Below are 20120 nucleotides of genomic sequence, written 5' to 3'. Positions count from 1 at the left end.
ATGGACAAGAAGGAACCAACCTGCCAACAACCAACGTTTTTTACCTTCTATAGCCATCCGTTCCCGGAGCTCTTGCTGTAATCGACTCTGCCGGTCTTCTAATTCTAGCTCACGGGCGCTGGAAAGTGGGTTGGGGAAACAAAGACAAGAGAGTGATGTCCAAGGTTAAGTGTCTCTTCTTTCTGCTGTAGGCAGGTGATAAGCCCTCAGCAGATCTTCCACCCCTACATCCCCACAACAACACGCAGACCCTGGTTACTCACAATATCATAAGCTCCGACTCATAGCGCACCAAAGCATTCTTCTCTTGTACCAACTTGAACCACTCTTGCATCAGCTTTGGATCATCTTTCTTCCCCATGCCTGTCAAAAGACACCAAGAATCAGCTGCCGTCTCCTAGCTCATTGGGATTACAACACAGGGGCCAATGTGCAAAGAGAGCCAAGCAAGAGCTGCTGGAACGCTTCCAAGCCAGATCTGTTAAGTTTACCTATAGCACACAGGATGGGAAGAGAACTGCTGAAACACTCTGAGCCCACCACTCATCCTTCAACCACTCTCTGATTGGCTTCTGACATTCATTTTTTCCATATGCTTTCATTTACACTTGATAGACTTCTGACCATCAAATAAAACCACCCCAAATCTCACCTGCCCTGCCTATCTTTCCAAGTCACATACACTGATAGCCTAATATAATAAGATGCCTTTTCTTGCACAGGTTTGCTGCTGATCGACCAACTTCTCCTTCCTGTGGGGTACTTTGCCTGTCCGGGTTTGGCTAATGCCTTAGCAGTCCTATCACAAAGAGCATGGAAATTTTGGCACACTAGAGATGGGAGGAATGAACTTCCACAATTAAGTCCAGTTTTCAGATTTTCTATCGGAGAATGAAATTAATCTGTCTCCAGTATACAACAGCCACATAGATCTCATTTAGTTAAACCTCCGATTTTAACAGGTTTCAGTTGTAGTTGAAGAGTTCTAAAGAAGCACTTTTTGACCGAGAAGCACTTCAGACCACTGGTGTACATAAAATGTGGGAAAGGGAATGTGGACCCACCAGGCTTCTCAAATACTAGAACTGGATTCACCTAAAACTTACAGAATTATTTCCTTTGAAGTACTTAGAAAGCAACATGGATTCTTATGTTTGGGTCAGTGTTAAGTATAGTCTTACCTAAGGCTCTCAAGGTTTCTTCCATTCTATGATTTACTAGGTATTGTGATATAATGAACAGAGTTGGCCCAAAACCAGGAAAACTTAGGTTCAAGTCCTGCCTTAGACCCCTATTGGCTATGTGATTCTGAGTGAATCACTTAACGTTTCAGTCTTTTAAGTCATAGAGGAGGTTCTAACCTGCATTGGTAAATGAAATTTCCCCACCTGGGAGTTCACCATACTAATAAAATCCCTATCCTATGACTCAACTGGCTGGCTATTTTACCCTATAGAAAAATTATACTGTCATCCTAGCAACAGACAAAACCTAAAATACATATTCTAACCTATTATTATTCAGTGTTCCCTTAGAAAGACATCTCTTTCCTCCTTGAGCAAACACAAATTCTTTCTAGGTGCATGACGTATTTGAACCTCATGGTCTTCTCTTTTCCTGCTTTCCTATACTCTTAATGCTTAACATTCTAGGCACACCATTCAAAAACAAATTTGTTTTTGGCAATATAACTTTTTTCAAAGCAAAAGATGTTATAGCTGGGTCTTTACCTGGTGGCTACAGTCTGGAAAGGCAGAAGTCTACTATTGCATTCCCACGAGTAGTCTGAGTTAGTGTCCATGCTCTGCTCCATTGTACATGCAACTTCACTCCAAAGGTTAAGTCCCATCATGGATTTCCAGTCTATAAGACTAAAGCTATCACCATGTTTACAGATCCAAATTGCTTGATATAGCATACGACCAAGTCTTGGAGGGAATAATGCCCTCCTCACCCAACCCAACAGACTTGGTTACTGGCTTTTAATCTAGCCATCTGCTCAGTTCCAAGCATTCTTTTCTGGGCATCTCTGCACAATATGCCCATATAGCCAGAGGGAGATGGGACCTTTAGGCATGCAAGCTATATGGTGTGGCAGAGTCATGAGAGGGTACTGGAGAAGCCTCCTTTCCCATCTCCCAAATAGAAAGAAATAACTGAGTGAAAACTGGACACTCCTCATGAACTACAGTAGAGATTGTTCACAGCCAATGAGAAAAGGAAGGGTGGATGAAAGTCAATGTGAGAGCCATGGAAAGCAGAGTAAGAGGTTAGCAAGGTTAGTCACGATCACATTCTCCCTTTCCCCTTCCCTCATGCCTTTGCAATGACAATTATCACAACAGACTCCAAATTAGACAAATTCAAAAATACACTCAGCAAGACACGGGGTACGAAGTTTTTTGGTTTTAAAGACCTTAAGGATGTTTATGCAAACCAGTCTTTGTAAGGACACAGTATTCCTTTACTTCAGCAATGCAAATCATAGTCATACAGGTGGGAGGCTCTCTCACCTGCATCCCTGGTTCCTCTGAAAGATCAGAGAAGTCATAAGCCCCAGTGAACAATGGAGGTGTCAAGTTTTTAGGGCGGTCACTATAGTTCTCCCAAACCACAGACTTGGCCTCTACTCCCATATTCTAGTCCTCCCCCACAAATTGTCAAAGGGATACTGTACCTTGTAAGAAACTGCCACAGTAATAAAAAGTTGCAACAGAGGGTAATTACTGGGATTTAAGGGAAAGGGAATGAAAGAGAAACATCTGGGAATTGGGTCACTGGTTGACTAATAGTGCTATGAACCCCTCCGTGGCAGTGGGGATGGGATTGTATCATGTTACATTACCTTCATGGACACAGCAAGGGCAGAAGGAGGGAGGTCTACGACGTGGTGTCCCGCCACTGGGCTCAACTTCAAAGGACCAAACAAGGAAGAGAAGGAAAAGGAGAAAGACAAGGTGCAGGAAAAGTAGGAAAAAAAAGAGGAATTTGGAAGTGGAGAGGAATAGGGAAAAGGTGAAATAAAAGACAAGCAGAGGACAAAAAGCATACAAGTGAGAAAGAAAGGAACAATAAGAAGAAAAGAAAAAAATACGAAAAATGGAGAAGCAGAAACAAGGGAAACAAGTCTACAAATGAATTAAGTTCTTTATTTTTTTTCTTTTCTCTTTCTTTCTTTCTTTCTTTCTTTTTTTTAAAAGCAGCAAAGAAACCAGACAAGAGTAGACCAGGAGATCAGGCAGAACATTCTTTGGTATAAGTATACAATTCAGGAAACAGAATGCAAAATTTGTCCCCAAAGGACACACACATATTTCCTCCACTGTGACAGAGGGACGTTTGGCAAAACTGGGCAGTTTCTAATCCTTCTATAATAATGTTGAGAATTTTGGATGTTACAGAACTGGGGTCTGTCAGGCCTGGAATGATGGGCTTTTACTTCTCAAGTACCCACATATCTTGGGTAGGCTTGTGCACTTGTGAGCCTATCTGGGTCAGGGACATGTAGGGGAGATCAAATTGGTATGTAGGAAAGTTCTCTGATTTTGCAGGTGAAATAACAGCCAAACCCAAGCAAACTCTATCTATCTATCTGGATCCAAAGATCTCAGTGTAATATGTGCCAGAGGTAGAAACTAAAGGGTAGGAGAGAAGTCTAAAGTCATCCAGTCTGCCATGCCTACTGAAAGGAACTCAGCAGAGATATAGCGCCCAAACATTTTTGATGGCACCAATGAGTCTGATGTTAGTACTGCTTTGAGCTGGGCTGAAGGGTAAAACATTCACCAGCAAATTGTGGCATTCTCTGAGATTAGAGAATACCCAGTCCCTCCTCCTCCCCTACTGACTCTTTTAAAAGCTACCTTCCATTGTGGTAAGGGGGCTTGATTTCCAAAGCTAGGGAAAGGCTGTTAGAATTTGGACTATAGGACTGAAACAAGAATGTAAGCTAACAGAACACAACAGAAACTAACAGGCCAAGGAGAGGCACAGGGCAGTTGAGAGGGATGGTATGGAAAGAGACAACTTTGAGGGTAAAGACCTGGATGGTTACTGAAAAGGGAGGGGAATCAGCAAGGGACCATCACAGAACTAAAGGCACACAAAAGGAGACAACACACAGCTCAGGATGTGATGTTCAATTCTAAGACAGTGTCGCGGTCTGAACAGGCACAGAACAGCACATTTCTGAGGGAACAAGCAGGGCTGAGCTCTTTTTAGCAGAAGACTTAAGATTCCATCTTATTTTAAGCTAACACAAAGGAATGAAGAGTTGAGTTACTGGCTGAGAAGGCCCTACCTTATCTAATACCAACTGTACAAATTGGAATGTTTCTCACTTTTGACAGGAAAACGTAGTGATGTTCAGCCTCTTAAAGGCTTCAAGAAGAAAAGGCAGGTCCAACTTACAGAGCAAGTGATCCCATCTTTAAGCCTGCTGGCTGTGCAGAGTTCAGCTTAGACTACAAGCTCCCTTAGGCAGGGACAATATTCCTTTTCCTTCTGACACTCAAGAATACCCTGAACAGAGCCTGTATTCCATACCTTCTTTTGATTTTTTTGGTTAAAATCTACATACCAAATATAAGTGATATTGAAGGTTATAATATATATACACCAGTTGTAATTAGTTAGGCATGGCTCATTTAAAAAGCTAATAGTCACTTTGAAGTATTCCCATAAAAAGTCCTGGATGAGACTGCTTTCAGTCTTATTCTTTTAGGAATGTAGTATGTATACCAATGGTTAAAAAAAGTGGTTGCATTCCTATTCAAATTGACTTACTGCGTCTTTTTAAGGCACAAGAAGAGGTCTTAACGAGAATTAGAATACGGTCCAAATTCAATGGCAAGGGGCAGAAGACATCAATACACAAACAAAATTAAGACACTTTCCTAACTATACAAGTACAGGATGAATGTCACTATTCTTAGGCACACAAAATGCCATTTTTAGTCCCTCCCCTCCTTTCAGGAAAAATATGCCCCCCTAAAATATATTGCAGTATTAACCACATGCTATACAATTTTTTTTTAGATGATAAAAGCATACATGGGATGATTGAGAGATGAAATTAGGAAAACAAAAATTCAAGTAGAGGGGATAGCATTAAATGGCTATAAATGGTGGGTGCTACGCAGGAAGCTCTTATATCTATGGTTGCTGTTTGGTGTGAGATAACAGGAAAGAAAAAGAGATGAACAAGGAAAGCATTTTTTTGGCACTGGAGATATAAAGAAGAAGAATGAAATAATCTATACTTGAAAAATTACAATATGATGGTGGGGAATTATCACATACAAATAGCTATGATGCAGTTAGAATATGAGTAGAGGCATTGGAGAGGCCAAAGAGAATGGTCAATGGAATCAGGGCAGAGGGGGAAGGGAGAGGAGGGAGAATCAGGGACAGTTTAATGGAGGAGGTGGTACCTGTGAAGGATGAAGATTTTAACAAGTGGAGATTTGCTAAAGATTCATTCTATATTTGGGGGATGGCATGGGCAAAGGAAGGGAGGCAGAAGACTAAAAGTCTGTGCAGTATAGTTTGGTTAGAGTGTAGTGTGTGAAGAAGATAAGGATGGAAAGGTGGGTTGGAGTTTGATGTAGGGAGACAAGGATCAGAAGACTTAGATCTGAAAGGACATTCAGAAATCATCTCATTTGACCTCTTAATTTTACAGATGAAGAATTTAGAGTTTGTATTTCATTTGGGAGGCAATGGAAAAACAAAAACAAAAATCCAACAACTGGAAGCAGGAAGCCCAATTAGGAAGATAAAATATTAGTCCAGACCAGAGGTAAAGAAAATTTTGGGTGAGGGTAATGAGAATGGAAAGAAGGAAGCAGAGATGAGGGAGAGTATAGACCCTGATGTTAGATTTGACTCTGAAAAGTGAGGATGATAGCAGTAGAGTGGGTAGGGGTATTTTATAGTCATAAGAAAGGGAGTGGCTCATGCTAGAGTGATCGGGAGTTGGGAGTAGGAAGGCTATCAAAAGCAATCAGAAGTAGGTCAAACACTGAGACAGGAGGTGGGAGAAATGAGCTTTACAGGCAAGGGAATAAGAGAATAGTGGGGGAACAGATCACACATAATACAAAGCTTGAATGGAGCATACTATTTTTTGGAGAAATGAGAGCTGTCTGCTTTTTTCATTGACTCTTAAGAGTAAGAGGCACTCACTACAAGTGGGAAACAGAGCTCTTCTCTTTTCTCACAATCAAGTTTCTGTGCCTTTCTAGTACGCTACATCTGGATGTTTACAAGGACTTACCAAGTATTATCTGTGCCATGATAGGCACAGAGGCATGAGGCCTTTCCTGGTCTCTCCAGATGCTAGCGCTTCACCCCTATTGTAAGATTACCTTTTGTCTGTTGTGTATATACCGATATATGTGCAAGTCATCTTTTCTGATACAATGGAAGTTTCTCCAGGGCTGGAACTATTTCACTTTTGCTTTTGTAATTTCAACACTTAGCAGTGACCGGCAAACAGTTGGTACTTCAATGCTTGCTTGACTGAATGAATCTCCTACTTCTGCTGAATTGTAGCTCTGGGTCTTTTCCAAACCTTCTGTCTCTACAAGTGTCTAGCAAAATGCTTGTATAGAGGAAGAAATTAATAAGTGTTTGTTGAAGTAGCTTTCTATGCACAAGTCTTACTTTTCCGATCCTTGCCCCTGTTTTTCTGTTGTATCAGAAGCTTAGGCTCAATCCCTGTCATATAATTGTGTATCAGCCAACTGGACTCCTTCAGTCTCATTCTTCCTAGAGGTGTGAGGTTGAATTATTCTTGAACTCTTCAGTATTCTTGAGGTTTGTACGGCTCTTTCTTTCCTTGAAAAAAAAAATCAAACCTCTTCCTCTTGTGCCATATTTCCTTTATTATTTGTTACAACTTTTGTCATCAAAGCTTCATTTCTCTGTCACCTCTGGAGGCTTGGGAGATAAGAGATTATGAAATATAAACAGATATAAGATATTGACTATCCAGTATCTTGAACCATTTTTCAGTGGAATGCACTGAATAATTTCATATCCCATCTCCCGGATCCTTCTTCATCTGGACCAGTTTGGATCTAAAGCAGGTTGTTGGAACAGCAGAATGTCAGTGAACAGGAAGGGAAGGGGGCCTGTTCTGCTGCCTTTTTGTGTACTAGGTTTTTTTTCCCTATGGCATGCTCATACAACATTTGGCCCATGGGCTGCAAGTGGCTTGTAAAAAATGTAGAGGATGTAAAACAAGTCTGGACAACACACTGCCTGCAGGCTGCTTTGGTGGGCTGCATGTTGTGCAGAACTGCCTTATGGGGTTGGGAACATCTCCTTGAGTTCCTGCCATATAGGACAGGTAGGTTTTTCTCTAAATTGCAGGGAAACCAGACCCTGAGACTTGATTGGTTCAGGGTGTATGTTTTCCCAGAGGCCTATGGTATAAAAACCAGTCATAAGGAGCCGAGCCCCTCAGACTTGATGGATGTCCCACTGCCATGCATGTCATTGCAGCCTTTGATCAGATGTGTTTCTATACAGCGATAAAGCCATCTGTTTATCTGAAGCAGAGCTGCAAACTTTCCTAAGGGCAAGAGGTGAATTCCTTATTGTTCAATGTTAGGTGATCTACCAGTCTCTCATTTTAGTCTAATCCTAAACCTGTGAAGCTGCTCTTTCTAAAGTGCTGATAATCTCATAAAGGCAAACCTACCGACCTTTCCTTAACCCTTAGCCTTTTCTTGACCCCTCTGTAGCATGGGATGCTATCATTCTTCTATTCTTTAATACTTCCTTCTCTCCAGGTTTTCATGACACTGCTCTCTCCTGATTCTTTATCTATATGATCATTTCTCATTTTCTTTTGCTGGTTCTTCATCCAGGCCATGCCTGATAAATACTCATGTTCCACATGACCCTGTCCTGGGCCCTCCTCTTCTCCCTCTATACTATTTTACTTAGTGATATCTCCCATGGATTTAATTATCTCCATGATAATGATTCTCAGATCTACTTAGCCAGTTCTAACCTCTCTGCTAGCCTCCAGGCCACATCTGCCTATTAACTATCTCTAATTGGACATCCTATGGACATCTTAAATTCAACATGTCCAAAGTGGAACTTATGAACTTTCTCCCCAAAACTTTCCCCATCTCAGATTCGCCTCTTTCTGCTGAAGGCACCACCATCTTCCCAGTCCCTTGGGCTCACAATCTAGGTTTCATCCTTGACTCCTCACTTTCAAACCCCCCCAATCCAATCTTTTGCTTTCCTGTTGATTCTGCCTTTCTGACAGTTCTCAAATATGCCTTCTTCTTTCCTCTGATACTGCTGTGAACATCCTTACCATCTTATTCTTGGACTATTGACATGGCTTACTGGTTGGTCTTCCTGCCTATCTTAGGCACTTAATAAATATATGTTATCCTTCAAGGAAAGCCCCTACAAGGAGCCACGCACTTAGACTACTTCTGACTGACACCTGAACTGTTTTTTTTTTTTCCTGTTTAGATAAGGGCAGGTCCCTCATCCTGAGAGGGGGGCTCTAGTTTCTTGTCTTGGTTTTTTGGTAGTAATAACATCATTTTCTTTCTTCTGTAACAGGCTGAATCTAGGCTCAATGCTATACCAATGTTGGCAGATCATCCTTCCTTTAATGACCACAGTCATGTGATTGCACAAGCCACACAACCCTTCAGTGCCCCAGGACTCATTTAGAGCAGCTAAAGACTTACATTGGGAGAAGAAGCTTCCTTGCTGGGACTTCCCTGAGCCCCTGAAATTATGGGCTTTAGTAAAAAAAAAAAAAACACCACCACCACCAAACAAATCCATTTTACATCTGGGGAAGGGAAGACTCAGAGAAATTCATATTGTAAGTCACTGGAAATCAGGTCCCATCACAATCAACTACAAACCTGTACATAGTAACATGACCAGGGTTGGGAAAAATCTCTGGTGGTATAAGATTAAAGAATGTAGCTTCCATTTATTTTCTTTGCGCTGTGCAAGCTATACAGAATAAAAAGAGACTGGGTTGACAAAACTTTTTTTCTTTTGGTTGGGTTGGTATATTTTTAGCACTTATCCATAAGGCCAAAGGAGACCTTTCTGCTTCCCCAAACTAATATGCCCCTACTTCTAATAGTCTCCATTTTCACATGTACTTGACTATAAATTAGACTCTTTCAGGGTATGGCTGAGAACATTATACTACCACCTAGAAGAAAGCACAGAAAAACCCCAATGCTATCCCCTACCACAGAGTCAAACAAAAAACCAATCTGCATGGAAAGAGGAAGTTTCTGTGACATAAGATATAGGGTTCTAGAAGACACCTGATGAGGCATCCTTAATCTATATGCAAATGGATGGCTCTTAGGGCTAGAGAAGAGATGCCTTAGTCATGATCTCCAGACTGGAGCTAGAAGTGGAAAGGGGGGAAAAATGAGTGCAAAATTTGAGATTCTGTGTGTGTGCTGCAAAACTTCTAGGATTTCCAGTTTTCTAATAAACTAGAATCTGATTAATACTTGGAAGGAAAATTAAAATACAATATCAAGGAGAGGAAAGCAAACAGAACAAAGAGGTGTGCACGCACTCTCATTCAAAGGAGGAAGAGGAGCAGCACTCACCGGGAAATAAAGAAAGGAAATCACATCCCAACCCTCTAAGAACATTTGGACATGAATTCTGTCTTTCCAGCTTCCTGGGGATGGATCAGAAGAAAGCTGAGGTCTTTGAAACTGAGACTAGGTGTGGGCTACAAACCTGAGGAGACTAATCCTTTCCAAAGGAAGGTTTTCACTGGGAGAGATTGCTCAATGGCCTCATATTCCAAAGACTGGGGGAATGTCACTTTACAATGCTGTGGGGTAGAAAAGGAAGTGTCCTTGGGAGCTCTTGGGCCCTTCTCTTTCTCTTCAGGGTTATCGTTCGTGCTCCTGGCTCATTTCTCTTTCCGCCACCAATTTCAGTTTTTCGGTAAAGGAAAGCTTTAATTCTACATAACTCAGTGAGTTCAAAAAGTATTGGCTTTCTTTTGAAACAGATTTTGATGATCAACGTTGGACTGAGGGTTAGGAATCTGATTTAGCAATTCTTCCCAAAGACACAAACTCAGCATCCCTAAACACGGACTGCCGAGTGTCTCACTTTACTACCTAAAGGACAAGTAAGACCCATATTACGGATTACCAAATGATGCCTCAACAGCTCTGTTAGAACATAAGAATAAAGGCGGAATCAGGTGCCTTAGCACCATGGCAGATACCAGATTAGGGGCTTTTTAGGTAACAGATACAGCATATTCCCAGCTTGAAATGCCAGAGGCAATTGCAAACTGAATTCGTTCTTCTAGGTCGGTGGTATATAGACACTCACTTTTACAGCATCTTAGAAAGAATGGTATCTAAAGCTCATTTCTTTTGTCCTCGTATTGGGGTTATAGTATCCCCTCACAGATATGGAATGGTCCAATATCCTCTACAGGACTGACAGACACCACAAAAGGCAAGGAGAAAATCAGAATGGGATGAGGGTGGGATCTTTTAATAAGAGAAGTGAAGGCATATAAATAACAGTGGTAATGTTATTTTATAGGTGGCTGTCCAAACTGGAAGATGATGGTTTTCCATGAAGTTTGAAATCAGTTTTAAGAGTGAAGTTCTTTCCTGTTATTATTAGTTGCCTCTGAAACTTTTTAGATTCCTACGTGCAACAAGCAGTAGGTTAGGACCAGAACATGAAACTGGCCTATTAAGTGTGATCCCCTAAATCTTGTATTATGTAGAAAGCAAATAGCACCTCACCTTTTGTGGCAGCAGTAACACTGGCTGGGGGCTTTATTTTAAACATAAAAGATTTTACCGGGATTTTAAAAACACTGTTTCATACATCAGTTTTGATTTGGGAAGCATTTTCTCCACCCCTCCCTTGTCCCCACGAGTGTTAGAAGGAGGAAGGACTAATGAGGATATTAGATGGGGAGTGGGATAGGTTAACTGGAATTTAGCATCAGCCCTTTTACAGCATCGAGTAAACAGGGACACTGATGTCCCCAAAGGTAGCAAAGGATCTGTGGTGCTCACAAGTCTAGGCAGCCAGGGATGACCTCGCTGAATGAAATTTATTAACTGGAGGATAGGCTCCCAGAGAGGCAAGGCACTGATTCATAGATCAGGAATAATCAACAATAGCAAGAGAGGTCTGTGACTTGTATTGTTTCAAGGGAGAATATTTTGGACTGTTATGGGTATTTCCTAGCAGCTCATTAAAGAGGAGGTGAATCCCACAATACTGCAACAGCAACCATAGAATGATGTTTTTTAAAATGAAAAAAAAAAATCAGAGGAGATTGTTCTTAGAAGAATGGGGCTCAGGTAAGAAGGATGGAGGATAAATTTATCTTCCTCTGTCTTTTCTATCTTGTAAATTCTTTGCTGAACTTTGGGCAAGAAGTCTTTAAAAAGAGGATGATAAGGACCTAATTGAAGATGGAGGAATGAAAATCTAGCCATTTGAATGTCTTGCTGGCAAGGCCTTAGTTAAACCTAAAGAATTTTGGGCTCAAAATTTTCCAAGTTAATAAAAACATGGGGACTTAGAGATATAAATGGAAAAATACTTAAACACTTAAGAGACAAACACTGGAAGCATTTAGAGACAACTCTGCAACTTTGGTATTTAATGGAGTCTTGTTTCAGGCCAGTGAATATATATAGAAATCAAAGGGAGGAGGATCCCACACACTTTTGGCATATCTGAAATTCATCTTTGGGAACTTTGTGCTATATCACTTAGGAAAAATGAGAATATTCTCACTCAAAAAGGTTTGAGCCTGTTATCCCAGAAATAGGATCCTGAAAAAAACTTATATTGAACTTATGTACAATAAGGAAAGTAAAACTTGTAGGATATGGAGGAGGTTAAAACTGAAAGGGACCTTACTTCGGAATAGGAAAAACAAAACAAAACACTTTTTTTTTTGGAGGGGGGAAGGCAGAGCAGTTGGGGTTAAGTGACTTGCCCAAGGTCACATGGCTAGTAAGTATTAAATGTCTGAGGTCAGATTTGAACTCAGGTCCTCCTGACTCCAAGGCCGGTACTCTATTCACTGTGCCAACCTAGCTGCCCCAAAACATTTCTTTTAATATGTGACAGAACTAGGTTAGGGGCTATGAAATTTTGGTGTGAAAAATTGAGCAGAATAAACCATTTCAAAATTCTTTCCTAGAGTATCTGTGGCCTAAGGGGTACCTAGAGTATATCTCAGTTGAGCTGGAAAAGGGACTGTGCATTTGCCATTTGGTTACAAGGCTTATTTCCTCTTGTTTATGAGCAAGGGATGGGGAGACAGGGTAGGGGAGGAGTGTCAGCAGGGTTAGTGCCAACAAGAAATGCTGCTATACATACCACCCAGATGCAAGTCGATGATGTCACTGTAATAAGACTCTCCCCAATAGTCTATAACAAGGAATTGGTGAAGAGAGAGTTACTGGAGCAGATAACCCTCCTGCCCTCCCCGCCAAGTCAGAGCAACATGAAGATAGAGACACACACACACACACACACACATAGCAGGAGAGGCAGATAATAGCAAGGAATCAGCAGTCTTTACAGATTTCTTTACATACATTCCAAGAGCATACACTGGAGAACCAGGGGAAGGCACAGTCGATAGCCAGGGAGTTCTTATCCATGCTGGCTCAGGATTTGCTGCAAATGTGCTTCTGGTTCGTAACACTTCATACTGGCTTTTTTAAAAAATGTTAAGGTCTATGACTGAACAATCTGCAGCATCTCAGCACCACAGTGAAAAAAATTATTTCTTTTGCTTTTTGGAGGGCAATTGAGGGTTAAGCGACTTGCCCAGGGTCACATGGCACAGTGAAAATTTTGCAGATTTTGAGAGGGGAAGACAATATATGAGAGACAGAAGGTATATAGACATGTTGGCTAGCAAGAAACTAGGATGGAGAGTTACTTGTGACGATTCAGAATCTGTGAAAGTTGAAGATAGGCCTGCTAGGGAAAGATTTCTCAAAGTCCCTGCACTACAGATCTTCCATTAGGAAGACAATATTACCGGCGTTTGTTCAGGAAACCATTTCTTTCAGAGTCGTGTCCCACGGATCCTTCACAAAATGCCCAAACCAGGAAAAATTTGAGAAAGTGCCAGGATAGATCAGAAGATCAGTACCCTGCATACAGAAGGTACTCAATAATTATTTATTGAAGAAGTCAATGAATACTGAAGACTAGTGTAGGCCCTACATTGAAATGATAAAGGAAGAGGTCTTATAAGAACCTGCAAGGTCAGCAACCTCTTATTTTTAATAAGAGGAAAACTGTTAACCCCAAGAATTCCCACAACAACACTCTGGAACCTTTTTATTTTCTTCTAGACACACATGGAGCTAAGGAAACCTTGCTGTTTATCTTGAGACAAAGTCATGATCTCTGGTCTAACAATGGGGCCATTTCTCTATGAAATACCTTGCCTTCTCCTTGGACTTTGTTCATTCTGAAATGGCACACAGGCTTTTTTCATGCAACCACAGCCTCCAAATCCTGTTTGCCCTGATACAACTGGTGTCGAGCTTTCCAAAATACCTTCTTCCATGATGCTTGGACATTTTCATCACCGCATACTGACCGCTGTTGTCCAGTCATGGATTTCAGTTTCTCTTATGTTCAAGAAGGAAGAAGTGGATGGAGAAAGGAGCCAATGGATGACTCTAGGAGCTTAGCTGCTGAGGCTGATGCCCCAGAATTAGAATAGAAGATGCAGCAGACCAAAACGATGCCATGGTCCCACTTCAAACTTTCACCTCCTACTTTGGTTCTGCCATTTTTATTACCTCATGAGTAAGAGATTTCCCCTTTGAACATTGGGCAGAGATGAAAATAAGTATTAGAGAACAGAATGTGGTCGGCTGAAGTGCTGTTCAACTTATTCCACGTTCAAGGTTAAGTCAGTGGTTTCAGGTCCGGATCAGGACCAACATGCCAATGTAAAAGATGACCTAAGATACTCACTGGTATTCCTGGGTCTACACTTCCCTGGGATCCAGATGCAAGAGAACCTTGGACAACCAGTGAATTGCACAATGTTTTACCTTATTTATATTCTACTACTGGTTAGGTTAGTGGATACTTACTTGGTTCTTTTCTCTGGCAGTGTAGATCACATAAAAAAAAGTCTGATCCCAGGCAGTCTTGGGAAATAATAATGTGTTAGATATGACACAATATGTTGCTATATTTGACCTAGCACAGGCCTCAGCGGATGGAGATGAGGTCTTACTCTTTTATGCCCTGGATCATCATAGTCAGCTAAGGGCATCTCCCTGCAGGAAAGCTAGAAACAAACTAGACAGAGCTCAAATGAGCAATGAGAATGATAAAAAGGAGAACGAAGGATAGAGGAATATGAAAGGAAGTCAACAAGCAAAGTTTGTGGATTTTAATACAAGTCCAGCCTTAGGAAGGATGAGTTTAAAACAAGAAAAGGAAGAAATAAGATGATTATTTGGAATAAGGGTGGATTTGAAAATTCACTCTTGTGGTGGTAGCTAATGGATTATGAGACTTTTTTTTCCAAGAGAAATACGAAAACTTAAGCAGGGCTTTAAAAAGAGAACATTTTTCATCTCTCTGGCTTAAATGCTGACCTTCCTGAGGTAGAGGTCCTTTCACCTATACATGTTTGTGAAAATTAAAGTGGATACATTATTAGAAAATTTCAATGAGAATCCTTAGGGAATTTCTATTTTCTTTGGTTCTTGGGTTACATATAAAGAGATTAAAAGGCTGAAGGGGTTTTTGAAGCAGAGCATTAGCCTAATTATAACGCAGAGACCAGGTGCCACATTAAGGAAGTACCATATTAAGTTTAACAAGCAGCCTCAGGATTTTTTGACTGAGGAATATCCCAAAGCAGAGGAATATATTAACCATGAAATATAAATCCTGACTCTTAAATTATTCATTTTGATTGTTCACCGTCAGATCCACTAATGACTTTTCACCTTGGTAGAAGGAATCTGTAGAATCTGTAGGAGGAAATAAAGAGGAGAAAGAAAGGGTTTCCTTTCATCATCTGTTGGGAAATGGGAAAAACTGCAGCATCACAGAGGAAGTGGCCCATTAAGTGGCTGAGTGTCAGATGGAGGTTACTGTGATGGGTTGGCCCCATCACTCTTGAAGAATGGAGAAGCAAGTTTTTGTCCAGGAGGCCAAGAAAGAATGAGTTAGCAAAGCCAAAGCAGAGGGCAATACGCGCACCATCTTGGCTCATAGGAGGGGCCCAAGTTCTTCTTATGGAAAGTCTGCATTAACAGCATCTTCATTTAACCTCCTGATGGGGACAGTACTTGTCTAGCTGTGAGACTTTGTAAACCTTGTTCTATGGCAGATCGCCCAGGGTTCAGAGGCTCTCTGCCTTATTTGGTAGCTTGAGCTACACATAGGGTAAAGCCGAAAACTCAGAACTGCAAAAGAGCTGGTTAGGTTCCTTTGTGCTTACAACCTCAGAGGGTGTGGGGCAACCAGCTGTGAATGATCAGAATCTGGAGTGCGAAGCTGCTCATTCCTAGGCCCTCGGGTGCTTCCTAAAAGAGGAAGGTCTGCCACTTCGTAAGGCCACCCTGCCAAGAACAGTCACAAACAGCAACCCAAGCCCTCATCTCAGACAAATCCCAGTCCTTCAGGGAGATTACTTAAAGAATATGTAAGAAGTTGCCCAGGAATATCCTCTGATTCTCAAGCAAGATGGCGATCCGTGATCCTGCTACTTTGCGTGACTCTGGCTGGCTATTTTCCAAAGGCTTAGGTAGGTTCTGGGAACAGAATCCACCCTGCTGAATATTCCTGGTTTTCAATTTGGGGCTCTCCTCTGGTCCCTCAGTCATGGTTATGGTTCTGCTACCTACGAATCATACAATCACACGTTCACTCCTAGGTCTCTTCTTTCTTCTCTGGGTTTATTAGAACCCTTGACATCCAACAACTGTGCTTGGCCATTAGGTCCAGGATCTTAAATCAGCAAGACATTACTTTGCAGACTAATGATAATGACCTGTGGGGCTGGCTAGGTAGGAAAACACAGGGCAAATCTGAGGCAACAGACATTCTCTCTAGTCAATGTCATGGATGAGATTGGCCATGGAAACTAGATTTGTTCTAAGAAGGAACTCTGAACTGAACTAACTGCAGTGGGTAGTGGGAGCTCTGGGCAGCAATGTCCCCAACTTTGCTTGGCGCAGCTTGAGGGTAAGGCCACTGGGAAGAAAGGATGTGGGGTGGCTGGTGGGACACCTATGCAGGCCAGTTCTGTGATGGTTCCTTGTAGGGCTCTCCCTTCTTTTGTGACCCTTGGAGCACTAGAGAAAACAAGTCAGCTTCATTTTATGCTAATTCCTTTTCAGAAACATGAGGCGAGGAAATAGTAAGATGTCCTGGTAAAGATCAGTGCCCACCCATAAGTGGGTGAAATTCACTCCCCAGACACTGGGAAGCTTCATACCGGGGCCAATGAATAGGTCCATACCTTGGGGCAGACCAAGAAAGGGATACTGATCTTCCTCAAACAAGCAAGAAGCTACAGAAACTTGGAAATAAAGAGAATTGGTGAATTCTGTTGGGAAACAGAACTGAGTTCCAGGTAAGGGGAAGCTATCCTATCACCAGAGGAGGAGTTTCCTTCCAGTGGTGCTAGGATCCCTTGTAAAACAACACCAGAGATTTACACTGTGGGGAAAGGAGAGAGAGATGTGCAAATCCCACCAAACAACCAACCCAAACTAAGACGGCACCTGCTTCACCACGGAGAGCCTTTTCCACCGCGACTCCTCTCTCCTCCAGCTGCCTCTGCTTCTCCTCCACCTGCTCCAGCTGTCGTTGGATAATCTGCCAGGGGCCAAGGAAGAATTAGTGTGCACCTCTCTTTCTGTCCTATCTCCTAATATTGAGGGAGAAAATCAAATTACAAAATTACAAAATGAGGAATAACTAGGTATGCAAAGAGAAAAGAAAAGGATCCAATGCTAACAGGGACAACATTTCCACATGAGTTTGCCATCATCAAGGTTGTAGTGCAAAAATTCCTTTAACATATTTCTCTTGTCCATAACATCATTATATTTATTTTATTCTTTCTTGGACATAAGTATCCCATCTTCTAATGCTTGGCTACTATGTGTAAACAGTATAATAGCACAAACAAATTACTTTATTTTGTTTATAATGGCTCACATATGGCTCAAGCACCAGAAGATGATTCAGAGGAAAAAAAAAATTACTTGGTGTTAGAAAAAACCAACCAAAGAGTAACAATAAAAAGAACTAGGATCATTTAGTTTGGAGGAGAGAAGGCTAAGTGGTGAAACTCTTAAAGTATATAAGTATAAAGAAAACAAAGAAAAAATCATTTCTCATATTTTAAAATTTTCATTAGTTACTTAATTCCTTTGAGATATGTAAGTTAAAAATGGGAATTAACAACATTTCCTATTTGTTTAGAAAAATTGTAGCAGGGAGGCAGCTAGGTGGTGTAGTGAATAGAACACCGCCCCTGAGTTCAAATCTGGCTTGAGACACCTGACACTTACTAGCTGTGTGATGCTGGGCAAGTCACTTAACCCCAGTTGCCTTGACTTCCCCCCTCAAAAAAAAATTGGGGCAGGAACTTTGCAATATTGGGTTTTTATAGGTTAGATGGTACATAACCAATCTTTACTTAGATCAAAATCCAAGGGTATGGTAATTCTTACGGTATAAAACTTGCTAGCTTTTTTCAATCATCCGGCCAAGTCTAGGAGTTTATGAAACCTCAAACTTGGTCCTTTGTTTATTAATAGCTCTACAAAGTTGGAATGTCTGTGGCTGCACAAAGCCAAGGTTTTCTGATGAATGCAAACAGTACTGTGGGATTGTCTCCCAAGTTACTTTAAAAAAACCCAGTTCAGAGACTGACTGTAGCTTTTCCTGTTTCATACACTTTTTTCTTTACTTTTTCAGTTCAAATGTGATTTCACCGGTATAAGGAAGCTTTCAGAGAGGGGATTCTATTCTATGAATAGAGATCAATAAATGTTCTGCAACTTATGATTTTAGAGATGGATGGGTTGGGACACTTAGAAGTTAAATAACTGGGTCAGGTCACATGGCCAGCTTGGGCCAGAGGACTTGAATTCACGTACTTCTGACCTGTGGTTACCAGACTATGTTGCCCTTCTCCTGCTCTTTATTCTTGACTTTCATGGCACCCTTGAGATCTCATAGAATGATTAATGGATAAGGAAGCATGTCTGCAGATAATGATGACCAGAGGTAAGGGTCCTTCTTGGGTCTGTCTGTCATTGGCAAGCTGGAGGACATTACCTGTGCTCTGTGTAATCGCTTGAGTTCTTCCTGCTTAGCTTGTCTCCGAGCAGCCTTCTGTACTCGCCTGGTCAGTTTGGCGTTCAGCTCCTCCTCAGTGTAGGTCCTCTGCTGCAAGGAAATGGAAGAGGTTTTTCTACCAGATGAACATAGGCCCGGGATAGGTAAGGTAGGCAGACAGCTGAGGAGAGGAGGGGGAGACCCCATCCCTAAGGATAGAGTCTTTCCTTCTTGGAACATAGACAGATGAACAATTGTCTTTCCACACAGGCTCATAGTACAGGGAGCGATGCTTTCTGATACAAAGAGAAGGCAGGTGTGGTGTAAATTTGTAAATAAAATTTTCCTCCTGTTCCAGTTGCTGCAAGGCTCTTGACGATTTGTAGATGATACGTTTTTTACTATGTGATAAGGACAGTGAACAAAGAGGGAATTGGTCACAGGTGAATTAAAGGGACATATCTTCCTAAAGGAGAAGCCTACTTGCATGTCTACACATCTTAAGGAATTCTTTAAATGTAGCCTTGCACATACATACACACACGTATGCAGATATATATGAATAGGCATATGTGTATGTATACGTGTATGTGTGCACATGTGCATGTATCCATATCTAGATACACACAAAATCTGGCATGTGTAGAAACTTCCTGTCTAGGAAGTACAGAGAAGATATGAAAGAAAAACTGTATCCTCATCTTTTTTTGGATCAGACCTGTGATTTCATTTACCCCATAAGGAAACTCCCCTTACCAAAAGCGACTGGTATCCACTCTGCAACATATGTTAGGGAGCTGGCTGACTAGAGAGAGGTTCAGTAATTTGCAGGATCATGCAGCCAGAATGTGTCAGAAATGGGACTTGTTCACTCAGGTCTTCCTGACTGATGCTGGCTCCCTATCCATGCATCCTTTCATTGATAATCTTTACTATCTGGTTTCAAAACCCAACTGCACAAGATGAATAATCTTTTCAAGTCTGTTTTAAGGAGATTCATTTTTTTTTTTTAAAGCAATTGGGGTTAAGTAACTTGCTCAAGCTTACACGGCCAGTTATTTCTGGGTGTGGTGCTAAGTATCAGAGCCCGGATTCGATCCCAGGTCATTCCGACTCTGGGGCCGGTGCTCTTACTCACTGTGCTACCTGGCCACCCCAAGGAGATTCATTTTTGATGTGAGTAGTACTGTGCAGGCAGGAAGGTTGTGCAGAGGATAGAGTGCTGGGTCTGGGGTCAGGAAAGCTCATCTTTTCGAGTTTAAATCTGACCTTAGATACTCACTAGCTGTGTGACCCTGGGTGAGTCACTTAATCCTGTTTCCCTCAGTTTCCTCATCTGTAAAATAGCTGGAGAAGGAAATGGCAAACCAGTCCAGTATCTTTGCCAAGAAAACCCCAAATGGGGTCAAAAAGAGTCAGACTTGACTGAACAAAAGTACTGGGTGGATTTATTTTAAATTTGGGAAAATACTAGTCAAGTTCAAACTTTCCACAAAGTGCAGTCAATTATGGTTTCAAGAAGGAACTAGAGTGGTTTTGGGTTAAGTTTCAAGTTTACACAGAGGCCCCAGTCTGAAGCTGCTTTATGTTGTATGGTCACCAAAGGGCTATCAGAGGGGATGAGAAATGGGAAAGGGCAATTCCTTAATCCTAAAACAACTACACTGGTGGAAATGATAATGTTGGTCTATAGATGTAGGTCATTAGGGTTAGTCAAAGATAGTTTGAATAAACCCTTCAAC

The 20120-nt window shown here is 41.5% G+C and overlaps 1 protein-coding gene across 1 annotated transcript in view; it reads right to left on the bottom strand.

The window, feature by feature from the left end:
• MICAL3 (microtubule associated monooxygenase, calponin and LIM domain containing 3) overlaps window positions 1-20120 on the bottom strand; it is a 246450-nt gene that overhangs the window by 8304 nt on the left and 218026 nt on the right. Inside the window, exons 37-42 of the mRNA XM_069094298.1 lie at window positions 18379-18489; window positions 16812-16905; window positions 12409-12459; window positions 2846-2911; window positions 264-363; window positions 45-118 (exon numbers count right to left, since the gene is read on the bottom strand). Coding sequence (XP_068950399.1) covers window positions 45-118; window positions 264-363; window positions 2846-2911; window positions 12409-12459; window positions 16812-16905; window positions 18379-18489 — 496 coding nt within the window. The remainder of the gene's footprint in view (window positions 1-44; window positions 119-263; window positions 364-2845; window positions 2912-12408; window positions 12460-16811; window positions 16906-18378; window positions 18490-20120) is intronic.

The sequence above is a fragment of the Petaurus breviceps genome, unplaced genomic scaffold (genome assembly GCF_028583685.1).
Source record: "Petaurus breviceps papuanus isolate PSGF00001 unplaced genomic scaffold, PetGlider_PUasm1.0 216, whole genome shotgun sequence".
NCBI classification, from domain to species: Eukaryota; Metazoa; Chordata; class Mammalia; order Diprotodontia; family Petauridae; genus Petaurus; species Petaurus breviceps.
This window is presented reverse-complemented; position numbering and strand designations above follow the sequence as displayed.